The sequence below is a fragment of the Neomonachus schauinslandi genome, chromosome 2 (genome assembly GCF_002201575.2).
Source record: "Neomonachus schauinslandi chromosome 2, ASM220157v2, whole genome shotgun sequence".
In the NCBI taxonomy this organism is placed as follows: domain Eukaryota; kingdom Metazoa; phylum Chordata; class Mammalia; order Carnivora; family Phocidae; genus Neomonachus; species Neomonachus schauinslandi.
In genome coordinates, this window is record NC_058404.1 from 46,849,611 (window position 1) to 46,874,520 (window position 24,910).

Here is a 24,910-nt window from a genome sequence, read left to right on the forward strand (position 1 = left end):
TATCAAATAGTCAAATATCAGCAATTTCCTGTGGTTCTACATAATACTAAGCTAGCATTTATCAAGCCCTTAGTTTGTATGAGACACTAAGTGAATCTATTTATTCACTGTGTAGTGTCCACAGTCACCTGATAAGGTGCGTAATGCTTTTATCCACGTTTATACAAAAAACAAAGTGAGGACAGAGAAATGAGATTCTTGCCCAGGGCCACAGGGCTAGGGAGTGACAGAGCGCGGACTGACACCTCAGCAGTCTGAATCCAGGCAGGATGGAGCCACATCATGAGGGATGAAGGTTATTTTGAACCAGGTTATGGAGGAGCCCTTAAAAGGTGTTTTATGGGTGGTAGTGGTGGTGGTTGTGGTTTAGTGTATGTTTATAACAGCTTTATTCATAATATCCCCACATTGGATATAGCCTAACTGGTACCAACAGGAGAATGGATAAACAAATTGTAATGTAATCATATAGTGGTTTACCGCTCAGCCAGTCTAGGGGCACATGAGCCACTGCTGACATCAGAGTTGTGCGTGTGATGAGAACAGGCCACAGGTTGTCCCAGGCATCAACACCTAGCTAGGGGATACCTTAGAGGCCAGAGGCCAACACCTAAAGATCCAGAGGGAGGTGCTCTGCTTCCTTGGGGAGGCTGGACCCTCCTGGCACCTGGGCTACTCTCTTGGAAGGAAGAGGTGGCATAATAAACCTTGGAGTATAATTAATACTTCACTGAGTCTATCTTAAAGCAAGAGAAATGAGGTGTCTCATGGAGGTGTTTTGGAGCAGCGTGGCTGACCTGATTAGATAAGCTTTTGGAAATCTCACTCTGGCTGCAGTGTGGAGAAAAGGACTGCTTGGAAAGATCCTCTAGAAATACAGGGAAGACATGAATGCAACTAGGGTAGGAACAGAAAGGAGGGAGAGAAAAGGCACAGGTTTCAGAGGTCTTCAGTACATGGAGTTGACATGGTGGGGGGAAGTCAGTGTCAACATCCACATTTCCGATTGAAGTGATTGGGTAGTTGCTGGTCTCATTCATTTGCAAATGTAGGAAGAAAAACATACGTGGAGGTATTAGAAGATTTCAGTTTGGGGAATATTTCCTTTGAGGAGCCCATGGCATGCACACTACACACGGCTTATTGTAGCTTGCTGAACAGTGTTAATTATAGTGTAATTGAATGTCATACCCTGGAGCAAAATGGGAACTTGTCCATCCCAGCCAGCGCTTCCTGCTGTCTTTCTGCACTGCCCAGACCTGTATTTCTGTCTTTTCAGCCAGAGATAAATCAGAGCGAGCCTTTGGCGTGGCCTTCGTGAAACTGATGAACCCGGACGGTACCACTCTGCAGGATGGGAGGCATGATCTGGTGGTTTATAAGGTGCTGCTAACAGAACAAGGCTCAGAAAATGGCTTAGGAAACATTTACTCCCTCTGAAATGGGTTCTCAAGGCTCCAGTCAGAATTATGTGGATAAACATCAGAAACTTGTCGAGAGCTAGAAGTGTTTGCCCCTTAAGTCTAGAAAACCAGAGGGCTCCAGCTGCATGATCTCCCATCCCCTCTCTGTAAGGAGTGAGTTGGATCGTTATCACATCTCCCTCCCCTGCAACGGCGTTCGGTGGCAGTGACTAGTCAAGGGCTGACCTCCTGCCTCTCTTCTGCATCGTCCTGCGTGGAACAGGGCCAGTTGCACTGTTGGGCTTGGTTGGGGTGTGGTGGGCGTGGTAGGATGTGGTTTTCGTATCATCGAGGGCCAGGCACCATTTCTCAGCTAGGGGGGCCTCTCTTCCTTCCTAGCAGTTTGGTCCTCACTCTTTAACTGCTACGGAATTATCTTCTGAGATTTTCAAGTGGAAAGTAGACACAGGAAGGTCTCGTTTATCTAACGATATCACAGAACCGGTAGCTTCTTTGAGCTGCCTCTACCTGTTGTGGGTCTTCCTTGAACAGCCCCTTATTTCACAGCTAGTTTTGGAAGGCGTGACAAGCTATTTCCTCCCAATGAATCCAGTCAACCCCTCAACCCAGTGACATTTCTGACCATTTACAGGTTCAAGAAAATGAACTCCAACTTCATTCCTTAGTATTGATTTATTTATAGCAGAGATCTAGGATGTTCTCAGTTTGGAGTTCACAGCTTATTCCATTTTTATTCAGTGTTGAAATTATTTCTGGGCTCAAACCCTGGAAAAGTATCACAGTGTCTTAGAGTTGGAAGGAGTGTAAGTATAATTTGGTAAAACCGTGTTTCACGCCCTGGAAAGGCACCGTGCTCATGATAGAAACCAGTTTTATTTGCATCTAAGAGATTTTGCCCATCATTTGGTGTCCCTCACTTGCTTCCTTTTCAGGGTGACAACAAGAAAATGGAAGATGCTAAGTTCTATCTGACCCTGCCAGGAACTAAGGTAGAGATGGAAGAAAAAGAGCTCCAAGCGTCCAAAACCCTGGCCAACTTTACCCCAAGCAAGGACAGCACAAAAGACAGCTTTCAGATCGCCACCCTCATTTGCTCCACAAAACTCACCCAGAATGGTAGGTGTGGTGACCACACTGACCCCACACTGGGTTTTCTGTTTGGTCCCCCTAGGCTCCTTTGTTAGACCCAGAGGGCTGGGCCACATGGGGCTGTGTCTTCCGAGACTGGATGCTGGGCACTTCGGATTCTACTCCCCGTTCTTCACGTGATGTTCTGGGTGCTACTGATCACAAAGCTAATACTCACTCTGAGGTTATCTTGCCTGTCTTTCAAATAGGATGAAAAGTAGTTTGGTATTTTTTAAGATCATAAAACCTGTAAATGTATTCATTAACAGAGGCTGAAAATTTTTTGAAGTCTTGTGTTTCCTTCCTTCAAGGCAGCAAAGAACTTTAATAATGTACTCTGTATAATACATGAAACAACAGATATTGGTAATAAGGGGGAGGGTACTGGCAGAGAAAAAGAATCAGTCTCTTGCCCAAACAAACAGGTGTGGCTAAGAGCAGGAAGGGTTTCCTGTTAGAATTCCATGTGCCCCCCCCACAGAGCCTCCTCTTTCCCATTTTTTTCCCCCAAGCATTCAGGGGCTTTTCATAAAATCAGCTGAATAGTTCAAATGGGCTTCACTTTGTTCCTTCTTGAAATCTATGGTATGAATTTTAACTTCTCTTATGTATATGATGGTATTTGATATCCAATAACAGCTTCTCGTTCATTTAACTTACGAGTAAGGGGTCCTGCTGAACTTAGTGAGCCAAGAATAAGGAACTCCGGGAACTTGCCATAGAAATCCTATAGCCCCTATGATGGAGAGAGGATTAATCACTTTGGGCTTTTAGAAGATTTGGGTGAGGAACACGGCTGGGACTCTGCCTTACAGAAGTACGAAGGGATAGACAAAACAGTTTAAACATAAGGTACACTCAGGGATCAGATGTTGGTTGATCTTTAAAATGGGTCAGTATTGTTTGTTTTGATGAATCATGGTTGGCTAGAGAACATGGATAGTATTTCAACTTGGACAAGTGGCCTTAACAGAGTTAAGTGCAGAGCTGATACACATGTGAAAGTAAAAACACACTCACCAAGAATTAAGCCAGAAAAAAGGCAAATCTGTGGAGACAGTGAAAATTTTCATGGTTGCAAAGGCCTCAGAGAGGAGGGATGAATAGGCAGAGCACAGGGGATTTCTACAGCAGTAAAGCTATACTATATGATACTGTGATGAATACATGGGTGCATGTCATTATACATTTGTCAAAAGCCACAGACTGTGCTACACAGAGTAAATCCTAATATATCCTGTGGATTTTAGTTCATGAATGGTATTAATACTAGGTCATCAGTTATAACAGATGTACCACACTAATGTAAGATATTAATAGTAGGGGGAGCTGGGGAGCCCTGACAGTATATGGGAACTCTCTGCACTTTGTGCTTAATTTTTCAGTAAACCTAAAACTGCTCTCAGAAAAATAAAGTCTATTAAGAGAAAAACAAAAATTAAGCCAGAAAACATTCTGAGCTTCACAGAAGACATGACAAAACTGTATCCGTGACCTAATCCTTCTTAGGGAAAAAGCAAATGAGATAAACTGCTGGTACCAGGTTAAATGGTACAGTATTTATGGAAGATGATTTAGAAGGTGTATCAAAGGTTTTGAATGTATTCAGACCCTTTGAGCCAGTCGTCTTATCCCTGGAAATTAAACCTAAGTAAACAATGAAAGATGAGCACAAAGATTCATGTATGAAGATGTCTCCGTATTACTCATAATAGGGGAATAGCAGAAACAATCCAAATGTCCAGTAATTGGGGGCATTATCATGTAATTAAATGACATATGCGCAGCTGCCAAACATATTTCAAAATGTAATCAAAGACATGTGAAAACTTAGCATTAGCCAGGGTATAATCCTAGTTTTGTTTAGATACATGTTGACGATTTGGAGCCAATCGCCTGGGTTCAAGTCCCAACTCTGCCACTAGCTGTTTCCTCTCGGGCAAGCCACATGACCTCTTTGTGACTTGGTGTCCTCGTCTTGAAAATGGGAGTGATACTAGTATATATTTCAAAGAATGAAGTAAATTAAAATAAGTAAAAGCAAAACAAGTGTCTCGCCCATTGTAAACACTGCGTGAATACTAGCCACCACCACCATCACCATCATCCTCATCATCATCATATGTACACAGAAAAAGACTAAAAGGAAAGACTCCCGAAGTTGGAACAATAGTTTATTTTCTGTGCTCTTTCTCTTATTTTCCAAACTTTTAACTATGAAATGTTAAAATGGTATTTTTGTAAGTATGGCAGCAGACAATACAAAGCATTAATGTAGGACTATTTAGGACTATTAAGGGATAGTCAAGAGAGATGGCATTTATCAAATAGATTATCCTTCCCAGAGATTAGACTTCAAGTAAAGCAAGTGATCAAAGTAGCTAAAATTAACTTACAATGAAAAGCAGAAGGAATTTCCATGAGAGAGAACCATATGGTTCAGTTGTTTATTATCTCCAGTCAGAAATACAGGAAGCGTATGGACAGGCATCAGTACCCAGCTCAGACACTTGATTTGCTGATATCCACCTCGCTCATCTTCTAGATGTTCTAAAGGCGTGCTGTCCCTCTGTGGCGGCCACCAGGCACGTGGAGCTTGTGAAATTTAGTTAGCATAGAGGAAGGTATGGTTGCACTAGGCTTGTTTCAGGTGTTCCATGGTTTTGTGCTTCTGGAGGCTTTCGTGTTGGCCAGCAGACACACAACATCACCATCATCCCAGAAAGTTCCATCAGATGGAACTGCCCTGGCTTTGTTGTCCTCCCCATTCCTAGTGTTTAGGTCTCAAAAAACTCAACATACCAAACCGAATGAAAGTCTTACATAATAACGTATCCCAAAGAAGGTTGAAAGAGGCAGATTCATTGGAACCAGGGAGGAGTGGTGTCCTGCCCTCATGGCCTGGGGTGGGGCTGCAAGGGAGGATAGATGTGAGAAAAGTGAAGAGAACAGTAGGACATCCCAAGCATCAGAGGACACAGGGCCTTCCGAGGGACAAATAATGATAATAAGGGTTGTGGGTGGTTCATGTATTCTCTTTCTTCTAATTTGTTGGAAGTTATAAGGAACCAGTTTAATGTATTCTGAGAAAGAGGAAGCTGAAGAACAGTAAGAAACCCTCCACTCCAAGAGGGCACTTCCTGATAAAGAGGGTAGCTGTTCTTTCACAGAGACCATGACCAATGGCATTTCTCCTTAGCTTTACAAAGGACTATTCAGACTCTAAAGGTTAAAAGCCACTGGCCTGTGTTACAGAGCTTATAGACTCTTATTTATAAATTTTTTCAAAACTAGATCAGATCCAGTTTATATGGATCATATGTTGTTGGGCCCGTATAGAGGGTGAGAATAGATTTGTGGCTCCAACAAAGGGAGAGGGGAGTTCAGGTCCTTGTAGGTGTGGGACAATTTCCAGCATCATCTTATTTTATCCTCCAACACCCTACTGCACGAAGACACCAGCATCACCATTATTCTGTTCACTGATCAGAAAGTTGAGTTAAGGAACACCTGGGTGGCTCAGTCGCATTAAGCGTCTGCCTTCGGCTCAGGTCATGGTCCCAGGGTCCTGGGATCAGGCCCCGCATCGGGCTCCCTGCTCGGCAGGAAGCCTGCTTCTCTCTCTCCCACTCCCCCTGCTTGTGTTCCCTCTCTCACGGTGTCTCTCTCTGTCAAATAAATAAAATCTTTAAAAAAAAAAAAAGAAAGTTGAGTTAAAGTGCCAAAATATTTTCCCTAGGTTCATAAGTAGTGGACATGGGTCTGAAAATAGGTATTTGCAACACCAAAATGTATGGTTTTTCTTTATTTTTCTTTTCCTTTTTAAGTGTTATGGTCTCTAATCCTTTCCCTAAAGTAGTCACTAGCCTAAATTTGGGGATTGTCATTCAGAGTACCCTGAATTCTTAAATATTTTGGGGAGGGACGTAAATTGAGAGAACCTTGGATAACATTGGGATGGTCATTCCTGATGATCCGGAAATTCCATTCTAGTTTTATGGCCCAGAGAAGCTGCTGTGCCTGGAAACCAGAAGATGCATGAGAATGTTCATGGCAGAATTGTTTGTGATAAATAGAAAAAACTGCAGACAACTCAAAGGTTTATCAGCAGTGGAATGGACAAACATATGGTGGTGCATCTGCACAATAGGAGAGATAATGTGTAGCAACTGACAGGAATTAACTAGAGCCATATGCCTCAACCTGCATGAATGAGCCCAGGAAGTCTGGGGACTTGGCTCTGACATGGGGCTGCCGCTTTTCTAGCCCCAGGACCTCTGATTCACCAGATGCCAACTCTATTCCTGACACGGGCAGTGATGTGGCATGCAGATATTTCTAGGGCGTAAACCTCTGGGCTGATAGAAGGGTTGTTTGCAGATGCTTAAAGCTGCCGGGTGACTCTTCACCCCGGTGAAGTATCTAAATCCTTTTTCCTCAGGCAGCAACTGGTGGGGTGAAGTAACAAACGGAACCGTACCATTCACTAGCCTCCAGCAGGAGTAGGAGATGGGAACGGGGTAGTGGACAAGCCCAGCACAGTGTCTATTACCAAATGCTCACTGAACAAACGAGTAAATCCAAGAACTGTGTTGAGCGGGCCACCGGCTCCTTTTCCACCCATGCATTCATTCTTGCAGCAAACATGTGCTGAACACCTATGAGGCGCCTGGCACCATGATGGTGGAAAACAATGAATGCAGTATGGTTCCTGCCCTCAAGTGGCTCAGGTCTATGGGCTGAGGCAAAGAGATACCAAGTGTGTCTTTACTATTCGTCATGTTTGTCTATGTATACGTATATGTAGGAAAGAGTACAAATAGCACAGAATGATTCGGTCAGTCTCCCCAGAAGGAATACAATTTGAGGTGGGTCTTAACCATAAGTATGATCTTACCAAATACATAGTATTAAAGTATTTCTGGGCATTTCAGACAAAGAGAAGAATATATGCAAAGACATGGATCTAGCAGAGCATGCCATAGTCTGGGGAGTAGTGAGTTGATCTGTCTGGCTGCTGAGGGGTAACAGAATAGTGGGTGATGGCCTGGCAGAAAGGCCACAGGCGGGGCCTCACCACCTTCTGTGAGTGGTATGGGATCTTCTTCTCTTCACAGTGGGAGTCTCTAGGTGCTGGGTTTTGGAGGTTTCCCAGGGACTAAACAATAGGCAAGCTAATAAAACAAACACTCATGAAGCAAATTGACTATTCTAATGAACAGTATATGTTTTTAACAACTTCTGTATATTATACAAGTCCATTGATTAAAAAGCATGTGTTGCTACTTATACTGGATAATGCTCTGTAAATTGGAATAGTAGCTTAATGTACTAAACAAAATGATAAAATAGTAACAGTCCAGATGCCTGTTCTATTTCCCTGTGACACTTTCAACATTGGTTAAAGCTATAAATGGCTTAAAGATCCATAATTCTGCACTTTAATCCAAATACACCTCAAGATTTCTGTCCCAGTCTTACCCTAAGGACCATGAGCCTCTTCTGCCTTCCTTTGAAATAGCAATCGATCTAATTTGTTTGTCTGTTTCTTTGAAGAACCCTGGGAAGGCAGTATGATAGAGTAGCACAGACATGGTTTTTTAGGAATCAGATAAGTCTATAATTAAATGCCATTCATAACGCTCCTGGCCGTTGTGTGACCTAAGGCAAGTTATTTAATTTCATAAGGTCTCAGTTTCCTCAACTCAAAAATGGAAAAAAATGAAATCTCTACAATGTGGATGCAATGTTTAAATGGATTAGCATGGGGCACCTGGGTGGCTCAATTGGTTAAGTGTCCAACTCTTGGTTTCGGCTCAGGTCGTGTTCTCAGGGTCGAGATCGAGCCCCACATAAGGCTCTGTGCTTTGCGCAGAGTCAGCTTGAGATTCTCTCTCCCTTTCCCTCTGCTCTTGCTCTCTCTCTCTTTAAAATAAATGAAAAAATCTTTAAAAAAATAAATGCATCTGTGCATATATATGTAAGTTCCCTTTTCTCTTTGCATCCACTGAGATACACATAGTGACAAAGGACGAATTAAGCACTGCAGCAAATTGAAGGTATGAAGTTTACTTAAGAGTGTCTTCAGGATGCCTGGATGGCTCAGTCAGTTAAGCATCTGATTCTTGATTTTGGCTCAGGTCATGATCTCAGAGTTGTGGGATCGAGCTCTGCTTCTTCTCTCTCTGCCCCAACCCGCCCCCCCACCCCCACTCATGCTCACTTGCTCTCTCTCTCTCTCTCTCTCTCTAATAAATAAATAAAATCTTAAAAAAAAAAGTGCTTCCAGCTTTTCATCTATATGTCTATGATGTCATTACTTCAGAAATATGAATTCCATTCAGGAATTCAGTTTTATGTTCTCATATATTAGTGGTTAATTTTTTTCTCTGAAGACTGAAAGACCACAAGGTTTTTTCTGGTTTAGATAGGAGACAGTAAATTAAAAAAAAAAAAAAGATAGGAATTAGCCACTATTAAGAGCAATTATCTTTTCTAGAGAGTTCTATAGTTGTATCCTGAAGTAGTGTGCATTACTTCTTTCAATCAGCGTCTAATTTTATGGTTTGTGGTCGTTCTTCCTAGTTGACCTGTTGGGACTGTTAAATTGGCGTTCGAACTCCCAGAACATTAAACACAACTTAAAGAAGTTAATGGAAGTGGATGGAGGCGAGATTGTTAAGGTATGTTTATGCATTCGTCACAGTCACTATATCATTAGTTCAACATTTCAAATTAAATCAGTGGTCAGAAATATAAAACTTGTTACCTACACTGGAAAGCCCAAGTGCCAATTTTTAAGAAATGCTGTTTTTAAACTCATTCTATTGTAACCTAATTTCTCTGAATTTTTTTTTCAATATACTTTTTTTTTTTTATTTTATTATGTCATGTTAGTCACCATACAATACCTCATTAGTTTTTGATGTGGTGATCCACGATCCATTGTTTTCGTATAACACCCAGTGCTCCATGCAGTACGTGCCCTCCTTAATACCCATCACCGGGCTAACCAGTCCTCCCCACCTCCCTCCCCTCTACAACCCTGTTTGTTTTTCAGAGTTCGTAGTCTCTCATGGTTCATCTCTCCCTCCAATTCCGCCCCCCCTTCATTTTTCCCTTCCTTCTCCTAGTGTCCTCCATGCTATTCCTTATGTTCCACAAATAAGTGAAACCATATGATAATTGACTTTCTCTGCTTGACTTATTTCACTTAGCATAATCTCCTTCAGTCCCATCCATGTTGATGTAAAAGCTGGGTATTCATCCTTTGTGATGGCTGAGTAATATTCCATTGTATATATGGACCACATCTTCTTTATCCATTCATCTGTTGAAGGGCATCTCGGCTCTTTCCACAGTTCGGCTGTTGCGGACATTGCTGCTATGAACATTGGGGTGCATATGGCCCTTCTTTTCACTACATCTGTGTCTTTGGGGTAAATACCCAGTAGTGCAATTGCTGGGTCATAGGGTAGCTCTATTTTTAAATTTTTGAGGAACCTCCACACTGTTTTCCAAAGTGGCTGTACCAACTTGCATTCCCACCAACAGTGTAAGAGGGTTCCCCTTTCTCCACAACCTCTCCAACATTTGTTGTTTCTTTCCCTGTCCATTTTTGCCCTTCTAAATGGTGAAGGTGGTATCTCAATGTGGTTTTGATTTGGATTTCCCTGATGGCTAAAGATGATGAACATTTTTTCATGTGTCTATTAGCCATTTGTATGTCTTCTTCAGAGAAGTGTCTTTTCATATCTTCTGCTCACTTTTTGACTTGATTATTTGTTTTTTGGGTGTTGAGTTTGAGAAGTTCTTTATAGATCTTGGATACCAGCCCTTTATCTGTAGCGTCATTTGCAAATATCTTCTCCCATTCTGTGGGTTGCTTCTTTGTTTTGTTGACTGTTTCCTTTGCTGTGCGGAAGCTTTTTATCTTGGTGAAGTCCCAAAAGTTCATTTTTGCTTTTGTTTCACTAGCTTTTGGAGATGTGTCTTGAAAGAAGTTGCTGTGGCCTATGTTCTCCTCTAGGATTTTGATGGATTCCTGTCTCACATTGAGGTCTTTCAAACACTTTGAGTTTATCTTTGTGAATGGTGTTAGAGAATGGTCAAGTTTCATTCTTCTGCATGTGGCTGTCCAGTTTTCCCAGCACCATTTATTGAAGAGACTGTCTTTTTTCCAATTGCATGTTTTTTCCTGCTTTGTCAAAGATTATTTGACCATAGAGTTGAGGGTCCATATCTGGGTCCTCTATTCTGTTCCATTGGTCTATATGTCTGTTTTTGTGCCAGTACCATGCTGTCCTGGTGATCACAGCTTTGTAATACAGCTTGAAATCAGGCAACATGATGCCCCCAGCTTTGTTTTTCTTTTTCAACATCTCCTTGGCGATTCGGGGTCTTTTCTGATTCCATACAAATTTTAGGATTGTTTGTTCCAGCACTTTGAAAAATGTCATTGGAATTTTGACCGGGATGGCCTTGAAGGTATAGATCGCTCTGGGTAGCATAGACATTTTAACAATGTTTATTCTTCCGATCCATGAGCATGGAATATTTTTCCATCTTTTTGTGTCTTCTTCAATTTCTTTCATGAGTGTTTTGTAGTTCCTAGAGTATAGATCCTTTACCTCTTTGGTTAGGTTTATTCTGAGGTATCTTATGGTTTTTGGTGCTATTGTAAATGGAATCGTTTCTTTAATTTCTCTTTCAACAGTTGCATTGTTAGTGTATAAGAAAGCAACTGATTTCTGTGCATTGATTTTGTATCCTGCCACATTACTGAATTGCTGGATGAGTTCTAGTAATTTGGGGGTGGAGTCTTTTGGGTTTTCCACATAAAGTATCATGTCGTCTGCGAAAAGAGAGAGTTTGACGACTTCTTTGCCAATTTGAATACCTTTTATTTCTTTTTGTTGTCTGATTGCTGTTGCTAGGACTTCTAGTACTATGTTGAACAACAGTGGTGAGAGTGGGCACCCTTGATGTGTTCCTGATCTTAAGGGAAAGGCTCTCAGCTTTTCCCCATTGAGGATGATATTTGCTGTGGGTTTTTCATAGATGGATTTTATGAGCTTGAGGAATGTTCCCTCTATCCCTATACTCTGGAGAGTTTTAATCAGGAAAGGATGTTGTATTTTGTCAAATGCTTTTTCTGCATCAATTGAGAGGACCATATGGTTCTTCTCCCTCCTCTTATTAATGTGTTCTATCACATTGATTGATTTGCGAATGTTGAACCACCCTTGCATCCCGGGGATAAATCCCACTTGGTCGTGGTGGATGATCCTTTTAATGTATTGTTGGATCCTATTAGCTCGGATTTTGTTGAGGATTTTGGAATCCATATTCATCAGGGATATCGGTCTGAAATTCTCCTTTTTGATGGGCTCTTTGCCTGGTTTGGGGATTAAGGTAATGCTGGCCTCATAGAATGAGTTTGGAAGTTTTCCTTCTGTTTCTATTTTTTGAAACAGCTTCAGTAGAATAAGTATTATTTCTTCTTTGAATGTTTGGTAAAATTCCCCAGGGAATCCATCAAGCCCTGGACTCTTGTTTTTTGGGAGGTTTTTGATCACTGCTTCAATCTCGTTACTGGTTATTGGCCTATTCAGGTTGTCAGTTTCTTCCTCTTTCAGTCTTGGCAGCTTATACGTTTCCAGGAAGGCCTCCATTTCATCCAGATTGCTCAGTTTATTGGCATATAGTTGTTGATAATAATTTCTAAGAATTGTTTCTATTTCCTTGGTGTTAGTCATGATCTCTCCCCTTTCATTCATAATTTTATTAATTTGGGTCCTTTCTCTTTTCTTTTGGATAAGTCTGGCCAGTGGTTTATCGATCTTATTAATTCTTTCAAAGAACCAACTTCTAGTTTCGTTGATCTGATCTACTGTGTTTCTGGTTTCTAATTTATTGATCTCTGCTTTTATTTTAATTATTTCTCTTCTAATGCGTGGCATTGTTTGTTGCTTTTTCTCTAGTTCTTTAAGGTGTAGAGTTAGTTGGTGAATTCGGGATTTTTCTATTTTTTTGAGTGAGGCTTGGATGGCTATGTATTTCCCCCTTAGGACCGCCTTTGCAGTATCCCAAAGGTTTTGGACCGATGTGTTTTCGTTCTCATTGATTTCCATGAATTGTTTAAGTTCTTCTTTGATTTCCTGGTTGACCCAAACATTCTTGAGCAGAGTGGTCTTTAGCTTCCAAGCGTTTGAATTTCTGCCAAATTTTTTCTTGTGATTGAGTTCCAGTTTTAAAGCATTGTGTTCTGAGAATATGCAGGGAATAATCTCAGTCTTTTGGTAACGGTTGAGACCTGATTTGTGACCCAGTATGTGGTCTGTTCTGGAGGAAGTTCCATGTGCATTCGAGAAGAATGAGTATTCTGTTGTTTTAGGGTGGAATGTTCTGTAAATATCTATGAGGTCCATCTGATCCAGTGTATCGTTCAAAGCTCTTGTTTCCTTGTTGATTTTCTGCTTAGACGATCTGTCCATTGCTGAGAGTGGAGTATTGAGGTCTCCTACAATTAACGTATTGTTATCAATATGACTCTTTATTTTGGTTAACAGTTGGCTTATGTAGATGGCTGCTCCCATGTTGGGGGCATAGATATTTACAATTGTTAGATCATCTTGTTGGATAGACCCTTTAAGAATGATATAGTGTCCTTCTGTGTCTCTAATTACAGACTTTAGTTTAAAATCTAAATTGTCTGATATAAGAATTGCTACCCCAGCTTTCTTTTGAGGTCTGTTGGCATGGAAGATGGATCTCCATCCCTTCACTTTCAGTCTGGATGTATCTTTAAGTTCAAAATCAGTCTCTTGTAGGCAGCATATGGATGGGTCCTGTCTTTTTATCCAGTCTGCAACCCTGTGCCGTTTTATGGGAGCATTTAGGCCATTCACGTTGAGAGTGATTATTGAAAGATATGAATTAGGGCGCCTGGGTGGCTCAGTTGGTTAAGCGACTGCCTTCGGCTCAGGTCATGATCCTGGAGTCCCTGGATCGAGTCCCGCATCGGGCTCCCTGCTCGGCAGGGAGCCTGCTTCTCCCTCTGACCCTCCCCCCTCTCAAGTGCTCTGTCTCTCTCATTCTCTCTGTCTCAAATAAATGAATAAAATCTTTAAAAAAAGAAAGATATGAATTAATTGTCATCATGTTGCCTGTGAAGACATTGTTTTTATAGATTGTCCCTGTAAATTTCTGTTGTAGATCACTCTTGGGGTCTTTCTCCTTTTATAGAACCCCTCTTAATATTTCTTGCAAAGCCAGCTTAGTGGTCACATATTCTTTCAGTTTCTGCCGGTCGTGGAAGCTCTGCATCTCTCCATCCAGTCTAAATGAAAGCCTTGCCGGATAAAGTATTCTTGGCTGCATGTTCTTCTCGTTTAGTACCCTGAATATGTCTTGCCAGGCCTTTCTGGCTTGCCAGGTCTCTGTGGATAGGTCTGACGTTATTCTGATGTTCCTCCCTCTGTACGTAAGGAATCTCTTTCCCCACTGCCCTTAAGATGGTTTCCTTGGTTCTAAGATTTGCAAGTTTTACTATTACATGCTGGGGTCTTGGCCTGTTTTCCTTGATCTTGGAAGGGGTCCTTTCTGCCTCTAGGACTCGAATGTTTGTTTCATTCCCCAGATTAGGGAAGTTCTCAGCTACGATTTGCTCAAATACATCTTCTAGTCCTCTTTCTCTCTCTCCAGTCCCTCTGGGATTCCAATTATTCTGACATTGGAACGCTTCATGGTGTCACTTATTTCTCTGATTCTATTTTCATGGATTCTGAGTTGTTTTTCCCTGGCCCCCTTTTTTCCCTTTTTATATATTATATTGTCTTCCAGGTCGCTTATTCGTTCTTCTGCCTCAGTTACCCTAGCTGTTAGATTATCTAGATTGGATTGGATCTCACTGATAGCATTTTTAAGTTCTGCCAATTCAGTTTTCATTTCTGCCCTTAGAGACTCTATGTTGCCATTAATTGATTTCTCCATTCTAGCCATTGTCCTCACAATTGCTAGCCTGAATTCCATCTCCGACATCTTGGTTATATCTGCATCCATTTGTAAATCTGCAGCATAAGTCATAATCTCTGAGTCTTTTCTATTTGGGGGGCTCCTCCTCCCAGTCATTCTGTTGATGGGTGTTTGAGGGAATGTATAGAGTCCAAATTATTGACCAGAACCCAAGCAAGATGCACCTGTTTTCTTGGGACCTTAGCGTTGCTGGCCTCTTGTTTTCCCAGCCTGTCTTCTGGGGGAGGGGCCTGCTGTGCTGTTACTCAGGCAACCCTGTTTGGGCGGAGTTGCCCTGCCCCCCTGTGGTGGGGGATGGGCTCAGCGGGAATCAGTTTTTGGGGCTTTTGTTCTCTGGCGGCTTTCCCTGGTGGCTTTCCGCGTCTCTTCCGCGAGTCAGAGCAGAAGAGACCGTTTCCAACCCTCTGCCTCAGAGCAGAGAGACCGCAGTCTGTTCTTCAGTGAGCTCTCCAGGCCACACCGTCTCCGTTTCTGTCCATGCTGCTATAAACTGCAGCCGCCTGGGTTGTGAGCCCTTCTGCAGCGCTCCCAGTCCTGCCTCCAGGTTGGGGCACGTCTCTACCCTTTGTGCTTCTAAAACCGCCAGCCGCCCCCAGGTCACACATGCGACCCCGCAGCTCTGGGTTTCCACCCTGGGGGCTGCCCTAAAGTCCTTTCCCCGCTGCTACCGGCCTGGCCTGCGAGTCTGTGCCTTGTCCCCAGCGCGGGAGGCTGTCACTCACTGGCGGTGTAGGATCCCCACGGCCAGGCACCCTCCCGCTGCCGTTTATCCTCCGATATCTGCCCGCGTAATCACGGCTCCCTGCTTCATACCTCGAAACCAACCGCCTGCGATATTCTGTTTGTAGAGATCCAGATCCTCTTACATCTCAGGCTGGTTTCCTGGGTGCTCAGAGTGGTCTGGTAGATATCCAGCTCAATTCCGGGGACCAGTTGAAATAGGGCCCCCTACTCCTCCGCCATCTTTCCTAGTCTCCTAATTTCTCTGAATTTTTACAGTATGGAGCTGAACTGAAAGCATGAAATAACCTCTCTCTTTTTTTTTATCTTCAGTTTTTGCAAGATACACTAGATGCACTTTTTAACATAATGATGGAAATGTCAGACAATGAAACCTATGACTTCCTTGTGTTTGATGCACTGGTAAGCAGTTAAACACATTAACTAGTTTATTCTCAAAACGGTGTAGTGTTCAGTATTTTGCTATTATAAATGACTGCGACGAATATCCTCCTGCATAAACACTTGCATACATCTCTCTGTTTCTAGAGGTTAAATTAGAAACAACTGACTTAATGTTCGAAGACTTCATTTTTCTGTTACCTTCAGATCTTACTTTTTGATATACTTTCTTTCTCATTAGGGTAAACAAGGTATTGTATCACATTAGAAATCAGGAATCACTTTAACTTGCTTTAAAATTGCCTAGGTATAAACCAGGAGATACATTTAACAAAGGTCATTGTGGCTCTGTTGTGTGTGCTTGTGTGTTCATACAAGGGAGACTGAATTCCCACATCAGAAACGAATATCAGTCTCATTCTGTACAACATACAGCCCATTCCAAAAACTGAGATCCAGACAAGGAGAGATGATGTTAGAATCTTGGAAGGCGGGGCACCTGGGTGGCTTAGTCGGTTTCTACCTTCAGCTCAGGTCATGATCCCAGGGTGCTGGGATCGAGCCCCATGTCAGGCTCCCTGCTCAGCGGGGAGCCTGCTTCTCCGTCTCCTTCTGCCGCTCCCCCTGCTTGTGCGCTCTCACTCTATGTCAGATAAACAAATAAAATCTTAAAAAATAAAAAAAACTTTGAAAGGCTACAAATTGTGGTGGAGTGAGTGGAGGAATCTGACACATCCAAACCAAGAATGTTTTCTCGTTGTTGGGGTTACCTGGATGTTGCAGCAAAGGAATGTTAGCTGTTTCACCAGCTTGGAGAAATTGATACATTCAGGAAGTGGTCAGGGCGTTAAGGATATAAGATAAAGAGAGGAAATGCTCCAGCTAAGATTGCACCTGGCCAGATTCATGAGGAAGAACGGGTCTGGGCTCTGTGGACAGAGCAACTGGCAGTGGGTCTATGCAGGCATCCCCGGGGCCCTTCTGCATTCTTCTGTCATCAGTAGGTGCGGTGTGGTGGTTCATAGATTATGAGCCTGATAAGGATGCCATTCACAGAAGAAGGGGAAATTGAGAGGCAAAAGTCTGGTGAAGTTCAATTATTGGGGGCACTCATGCTGCACTCAGGAGAACAAGGTCACGAAATAATTCATTAGCTGCATCCTTGGGTTAGAGTTTCTTTTTCCCACAGGAGACCCCTTCTGTATCTTTCTCCTGCCTCTCCCCATCTTCCTCCCCAACTCATCTTGCTTGCACACTGGCCTCTCTTTGAGACAGTGAGCTCCCTGAGGCCAGGGGCCGGCTCTTACTAGATTCTCCATAGCATTTAGCCCAGTGCCTGACACATCATAGTTTCTCTATTGATGTTAAATAAAAGAAACTCCAAGACTTTACTTCAGCTCTGGAATAGCAAAGTGGGAATGCTGCAAAAATGGTCGAGAAAGAAAAAAAGGCACCAAGATGCTAACATCCGGCTTGTTGACAGAATGAATGCCTGGGGTTGTACAGTGCTGCTATCTATATTTTTCACCTTTGGCAGGTATTTATTATCTCACTGATAGGAGACATCAAGTTCCAGCATTTTAATCCTGTCCTTGAAACCTACATCTACAAGCACTTCAGTGCCACTCTGGCATATGTGTAAGTATGATTCAAGGGGACTACCTGCTGTTGGGTTGTTGGGTTTGTACTCTTAGGGTTGGGTTGTTAAGAAATGCAAGGGACATAAGCTGAGTAAGTGTGCCCCTAAGTGCAGAAGCCTGTTGTAAGCTTCCAGTGGAAAGAGCGAACCAGCTAAGTATTCCACCCCTGGGAAAGGCATTAAAGGCAATCCCTGCCTTCTGGAAAGCTCCTGAAGAGATAAGGCTGTATGTCTTTAAGAATCCAGAACACAGAGAGATGAGGAGTTGAAGGCATTGGGAACACAGTCAAGGACGGAAGATCATACTCGGGATCTTAGGAGAGTTGGGTGTCAGGAAGACTGAGTCTGGTAGAACTGAGGGTCATGTCCTCAGCCCTACACCACAAGTGCTTTGTAGACTTTATTACTTACAAGATATGAGATGATGTAATTTTTCTTTCTTTTATATAAGGGAGAATGGTCTCTGCCTTTTCCATAGTGCAGTCTCCTTTCTGTCTTTGGTTTATGAGCCTCTGACTAGGAAAGCAACTAACTTCCGCCCACCTCACCGTGGCATACTATGTAGCCTGTCGCCCCCACCCCCTGCATTCCAGCTACTGTGCAGAGCAATGTGATAAAGAGTGACAGGAATGTAGTTGAGATCGGCAGAGGTCTTTCTGACAACGGCTTAGACCAGGTCATGCTAACTGATTTGCTGATCTATCAGGTTGGCTGCTGACCTGATTTTTCAGGTCAGATTATAGATTCCTTTATGTCCTTTCTGAGCCAAACAAAGTTCATGGTTTTATGTGCATGGGAGATCCAGCAGTGTTCCAAAATGTAAGTGACAGAAAAGAGGTGTCATGTAGCATAATCACCAACGAACACGATGGACGTGAAGCCCGCTGGATTGGGGGAAGCAGCAGATAGGCTCATGACAGGTTTCTTTGCATCCAGTAGCCTCACTTCTCAAGCCGGCGGTAGCTGCAAGTAAGGAACTCCTATTGCTGGATCTTCATTCCACAGAGCCGAATGCAACACTCCAGGAAGTAGTAATCTGGGTTTCTTTACAAGACTTTATCATTTCGACATGTGTGCTGTGGATATTTCTTAATACTGTGGAAACTCAGAGATTTACGGAAAGAAAGGTCAAGTTATGAGTGCTCCCAGAGGTGTAAGTTAGCAAACGATTAAGAAAATGCCTAGACTCTGGAAAGACACAGAGAGCAATCTGACATCCCAGCCCAGTGTTATCTGTTGGGATGCTCAGAAACCATGGTTGTTTTTCATCAGATTGAGCCAAAGTCTGATTAAGCTTCTCTTCCCATCCTCACCATTCTGTGGATCCCAAAGAGTTTAGGCAGACTGGAGGGAATTAGACTTCTTTTAAGGTGAATACATTAAGCAGACAGTCCCTTCCTTACAGGAACATCTGAGGGTGTGTGTATAACATACTAGAGATTTAAATGCCTTCATGGTTTGAATCCCTTCAACTTTCATTTTTGATCCTTTTTAAAAATCCTGCTAAAGTAAAGAAACCACCCCTTATTTCTAAGCATTAGGGAAGCTCCAAACCTAGACTGCGGTGAGGAAACCCAACTGCAAAGGAGTTAATTTTCCTGCTCAAGGCATATTCTAGAAGGGGTAATTATAGGTGTGATTTCTGCTTCCCCGGTATGCCAAGTTCCCTTCTTACAGAACATACCCCAAACCTCAGAGTAGCACTTTGCACCACTGACATTTTTCTTTCTCACCCTTTTAAGGAAACTCTCCAAGGTACTGAACTTTTATGTGGCTAATGCAGATGACTCCAGCAAGACAGAATTGCTTTTCGCTGCTTTGAAAGCCCTGAAGTACTTGTTTCGATTCATCATCCAATCTAGGGTACTCTACTTGAGGTAATGGTAGCTGTAATAAAATGTTTATGCTGTGTCTTTTCTCTCCACAGACTTTTCCTTAATCCTCATGCTCTATGTTCAGCGCCCTGATCATGGTCAGGTCATGGAATTGCCAAATTTCAAAACTCCAAGGCTGAAGATGGTGGTAGACTCTGAATCCCCTAGAGAAGGCCCATGCAAAGTCCTTTTGAGTCAGCAGAATTTCTATGGCAGTAATGGCAGCAGAACTTAGGGATGCAGGTGGCTACAGTGTGCAGCTTGATGAAAGCCCTGGTTGGTGATGACAGCTCTAGGAAGCAAGGTTCCTGTGGCAAGACTGCGTTTAGCACAGCAAGGGACCTCATGATGTTGGGTGTACAAATCTAGGATCGTGAGCGCTTGGTGGTGGTAGATGGAGAATGGTGGCAGTTGTCGTCGGAGAGATATTTCCTCGGGTGTGTGTTTCTTTGCTGACATCATGCTTAGCTACCTGATGAAACTAAGTCAGCTATGATAATTCCCAGCTTGAATTTCTAGAATAACAGCTCCATCAAAAACAACAGAGACAAGGCACCTGGATGGCACAGTCGGTTAAGCATCTGACTCTTGGTGTCGGCTCAGGCTGTGATCTCAGGATCATGAGATCAGCCCACATTGGGCTCTGTGCTGAGTGAGGAGCCTGCTTGGGATTCCCACTCTCCCTCTCCTTCTGCCTCGAGCACCGCCCCCCCCCCCCCCCCCCGCCTCTTTCTCTCTAAAATAAATAAATAAGTCCTAAAAAAAAAAAAAAAGCAGAGATGAAGAATGAGGAAGTAACTTGTCTGGGAATGCCCACAACCCTGCTGCCATCTCTACCTTTCAGTAATAGCTGGATTTCCAAACTGTTCAAATGTATTGCTAAGGCAGGTTTGGAAACTGGACAGATAGCATGCTAAAAGATGTTATTAGGAGTAAAACTATAGTAAGAGAGTTTCAAGTCTAGATTTGAGCATTTGTATTGTTTTTTAAGTTGGTATGTTTAAAAAAATCATAAAATTAAAGGCAAACAATTAACATTAAAAAAGGTTTCCAACGTACAGTATAGATCAAGGCCTTTAATTAGATTTACTAATGAAAGGCTCTTACCAATCAATCAAAGAATCATAAACATCCTTAAATAATAGAAAACAAAAACAGATAATTTATAAGAGAAAAATCCAAATGATAAATTAAATTCCTTAAAAAATATTCAAGGGCGCCTGGGTGGCTCGGTCAGTTGGGTGTCAAACTCTTGATTTTGGCTCAGGTCATGATCTTGGGGTCCTGGCATTGAGCCCTGCATGGGGCTCCATGCTTAGTGGGGAGCCTGGTTGGGATTCTCTTTCTCCCTCTCTGTCTGCCCTTGCCCCCACTCTCTTTGAATGAATGAATGAATTAATTAATTAATTAATATTTAAAAAAAAATCCATATGATCAATATGTCATACACACATACTATCTTTTTCTATGCATTTGATAAAGATTAAAAATATTTATCCTTTGATGAAATTGGACAAAAATTGGTCCTGCATTTTAATGCTGATAGGAATATAAATTTCTTAAGGGCAGAAATCTGACACCATGAATAAAAAGCAAAAAAAACCCAAAAGCCACAAAAAGCAAAAGAAAATACCACCTTTGTCTGGTAATACCCCATCTGCTGTAATATAACCCAGCAGGTGTGAACAAAGATGAATGAGAAAGGGCATATTAATGAGCAAAGATAACCATGATAGGTTCTTAAATAATAAAACTAAAGGATAAGACATAAGTGCTGTATGATCCCATTTCAAAAATATAGGTTTGGGAACTAAAATTTTAGTAGGAATGAAACTGTAGGTAAGAGGGTTTTAAGTAGGTTTTTACTCTTTCAGCATTTTAAAGTTCCCACAGTGATTTTGTACATTTTTACAGTTTTTAAAAACATTTAATGACTTAGAAGTTCAGCTGGGTGAATGACAATTCCTCCTTGCCTAGCAGAAGTGAGTAGTGTTTACCCAGTGCGGGGTTTATACAGAATCCCTGTAGTCCATCTCTTTTCAGACAGGCTTCTTTTATAGCTAGCTCCTCGTTTTGCAGTTATGTTAAATTTCCACAAATTCATTTAAGGCCTGGAGTGTCCCACTGAGGGAACATTTCCCTTAACCTAACCATTTGTATAGCAAACCCTGATGTCCAGGAATAAAAATCCTCATAAAACCATAGAAAGGAAATCTTAATTTATGAAATTGAAAAATATTTTCCATTGATGACTCACTAGTGTGTCAGCCTTCGCAATGTTGCAGTGCATCTGAGCCATCGTTTTCAACATCACTTAGGGGAAGGACAATGGAAAAGCCAAGATTCGGGTGGTTAAATAGCCCATGAAATTAACTAAGGGAGTTGCTGTGTTGAACTTGGTCCCTGAGCACCTGTTATGGTTATCCCCACCCCTCCAATTGTTTCTCATTAAACAAGAGCTTGATTAGAGAAAGCAAGCCTGGAATTCTACATTCTCTGATTGCTTAGATCAGATAGACATCAATTTACTGGCCCTGTCCAGGAGCTACAAATGAAATGTCACCCCTACCCCCCACCCCCGCACCGCCCAGAACCCCACACCCCCTCCATTGCCCCTTTGCCCTCCTCAGAGCTTAAATTCCTTTCTGAGCTCATTTCCTGGCTGGAGTTGACCTCCATTCAGGAGACACCTAGGGAGAATTAAAATTGTAAATTGCCCATGGTAGGGCATTGAGAACTCCGCCTCAGTCTTGTATTAGTGTCCCCCACCCCCGCCCTTTTTCTTAAAGATTGATTGATTTTTGAGAGAGAGCATGCACGAGTGGGGGGAGGGGCAGAGGGAGAGTGAGAGGGAGAGAAGCAGACACCCCACTGAGTGTGGAGTCCAATGCGGGGCTCCAGCCCAGGACCCTGAGATCACGACCTGAGCCAACATCAGAAGTTGGACACTTCACCGACTAAACCCCCAGGTGCCCCTAGTCCGCTCTCTTTAAATGCCTGGCACCGAGGATGCCGTATTGGTCTGGGTCCTGGGGGTCTAGTAGCAGACGAAACGAGGCTCCAGCTCTGATGGTGCTTGTGGGTTGGGTTGAAGCCAGGGAGGCGAATAGTGAAGAAAGAAACCTTAAGATTATTTCGGATAGGTCAGGGCTGGCCGGGGAGGCCTTGGGAGGATAATGACCAGGGAGGGAGAAGGCGTCTCCAGGAGTTGGCGTTTGAGTTGAGACCAAACAGGAGGAGGCCACCTGTGCAGGTCTCAGGGAGGAGGCGTTCCGGCGTGCACGAGGCTCTGTAGGGCCTGTGTGAGAAATCAGGAGAAGCCAGTGCTGCCAGAGCGTGGGCAGTGAGAGCGGGGGAGTGGGGAGTGGCAGGCGAATGACAAACGAGGTAGGACTTGGCAGGCCATAGTAAGGAGTTTGGATTTTACCCAGTGGACTGGGAAGCCGTTTAAGGGTTTCAGTTAGAGAAGCGGTAACATCTGGCTTACATTTCCAATGATCATCTCATCTCTTAAGTGGAAAATGGATCATCAGAGGTGAAGAGCAAACCCTGGGTGAGCACACAATGGGTTGTTGCAGTTCAAGTGTGAGATACAGTGGCTCCGTCTCCAATAGATGCAGAATGCAAGGTGGCCTTGCTGTTAGATTCCATGGGAGGATGAGAGGAAGGGAAGAATCCTGATAACTTCCAGGTTTTGGGTGCTAATTTGCCGAGACTTGGAATACTAAAGAGGAGCAGGAGAATCAGGGGGCTTCTGCTCTGCGTATGTTAATTTTGAGGTACTTTGTGGACTAAGTTGCCAGTAAAGTCGTTTTTTCGTTCTGCTAAATGGATGAATTGAGAATGACCCAATAACCCTCTGACTGAATACTTTTCTCAGGGGAGTTGGCATTCCACGAGTCCCTTATAAGGTGTAGGTGAATGTAGACGAACTTAAATATGTGTGCACGTGTGTGTGTGTGTGTGTGTGTGTACAAAATCCTGATTCCAAATGATCCCTACTCTTGACCAGTTGGTGGTAATATTGCCACCCAGTGTAAATGCACTTGGACTACAATTTGGGACTTTCATGTTTCTGAGAAATGGGCCAAAGACCTCTGATTTCGACTTATGAGAAAGAACCAACTTTCAGCAGATGGACAAATCCTAAAGACAAGCAGAGTGCCTTAATCAAAACCAGCACGAATCAGTGAAGGCGAGGTGTTCCTGTGTGCCGCAAGGCCCGATTGTAGAGCAGGTCAGCACCCAGCTGGCCATTTCAGTGTAGAGATTGGCTTTCCTGGACTTGCAGACTGGGTTGGGTTCAGAAGGTTGCTGGTTTGAGGAGCTTCTGTACCCGTTGTCTAAAACCTCAGCTCAAATGATCAGGGCTTGAGGAGTTGAAATGGAAAGAGTACAAGAGGAGAACGAGGGTGGAGGGGAGGAGTGATGCTGGAGGGTAGGCTGTGGCAAGAGTGTGGGTCGGCAAAGCAAGCTGGGGGAGTCCCCGGCATATCGGGCGTTCTGCTAATGAGCTGAGGAAGGTGGGCATGCACACAGGGATCATCTGCTCCTTCAGGCAGAGCAGCTTCCTGGTGTTCCCCCCTCTGCTGGAAATGCCCATACACCGCTAGGACGGACAGCTTCATAGAGCTTCAAAGGAGTCCTTCCCGACTGGCTGACCATAGCGGACCAAGTGGAGAGCTCTGTGGTAGGACTTGACATACAAATTCCTACCTGCTCTTGTCCAGGTGGTAATATCTTGTCAGCCTACTGGGCGTCTCCCCAGAACCATCTTGGAGCACCCTCTGATCTTCCCTTTGCACAGTCTCAAGTGGTGACCAGGGAGGCATGGGCCTACAGCATTGCTTAGGAAACAGATCTTTTCAAAAATTTCTTTTTAAAGATGGGAACCCTGGGGCACCTGAGTGGCTCAGTCATTAAGCATCTGCCTTTGGCTCAGGTCATGATCCCAGGGTCCTGGGATCAAGCCCCGCATGGGGCTCCCTGCTCGGCAGGAAGCCTGCTTCTCCCTCTCCCACCCCCCCTGCTTGTGTTCCCTCTCTCGCTGTGTCTCTCTCTGTCAAATGAATAAATAAAATCTTAAAAAAAAAAAAATCAGTCGTTAAAGATGGAAAACCTGACCGCTTTTCTCTTTCTCCTATTAAGATTTTATGGCCAAAGCGAAGATGGAGATGAATTTAATAATTCAATCCGCCAGTTATTTCTTGCTTTCAATATGCTAATGGACAGGCCCCTGGAGGAAGCTGTCAAGATCAAGGTCAGCATGGTATCAGCCTGGGTGCCTCTTTTTTGAGGTTCTGTGACAACATAGAACTGGACACAGTAGGAGAGAAGAAAAGTGAATCATCATTCGTGGAAAGCCTGTGAATTTTAGTATGACTTATAAAAAGTAAAAGGAGAAACCTGTGTTTTAACTTTTATGTCCATTTGTATTCTCAAATGGCAGTTTGCCACAGACAAACTATCCTTTTAGACATCCCACCAAAGGCTTCTGTGGCCCGTGTGAATTCAGCCAATTAATCGCAATGTTACAGGCAACAGGTTTTTATTCTGAGTTCCCCCATTCTTCCCAGAAGCCCAAAGTCACCATCATGTTCATCATTAGTAATTTTTTCATGTAAAATACGCCATCGCTGAGGATTCAGATCTGAACATCATTATTTATTCTTTGTTCTTTATGGCCA

General features: G+C 43.2%; 1 protein-coding gene across 1 annotated transcript in view; it reads left to right on the forward strand.

Moving 5' to 3' along the window:
* DOCK5 (dedicator of cytokinesis 5) overlaps positions 1-24,910 on the forward strand; it is a 113,505-nt gene that overhangs the window by 23,219 nt on the left and 65,376 nt on the right. The window contains exons 11-17 of the mRNA XM_044912561.1: positions 1,280-1,383; positions 2,357-2,540; positions 9,138-9,235; positions 15,642-15,731; positions 17,248-17,348; positions 19,092-19,226; positions 24,372-24,483. Coding sequence (XP_044768496.1) covers positions 1,280-1,383; positions 2,357-2,540; positions 9,138-9,235; positions 15,642-15,731; positions 17,248-17,348; positions 19,092-19,226; positions 24,372-24,483 — 824 coding nt within the window. The remainder of the gene's footprint in view (positions 1-1,279; positions 1,384-2,356; positions 2,541-9,137; positions 9,236-15,641; positions 15,732-17,247; positions 17,349-19,091; positions 19,227-24,371; positions 24,484-24,910) is intronic.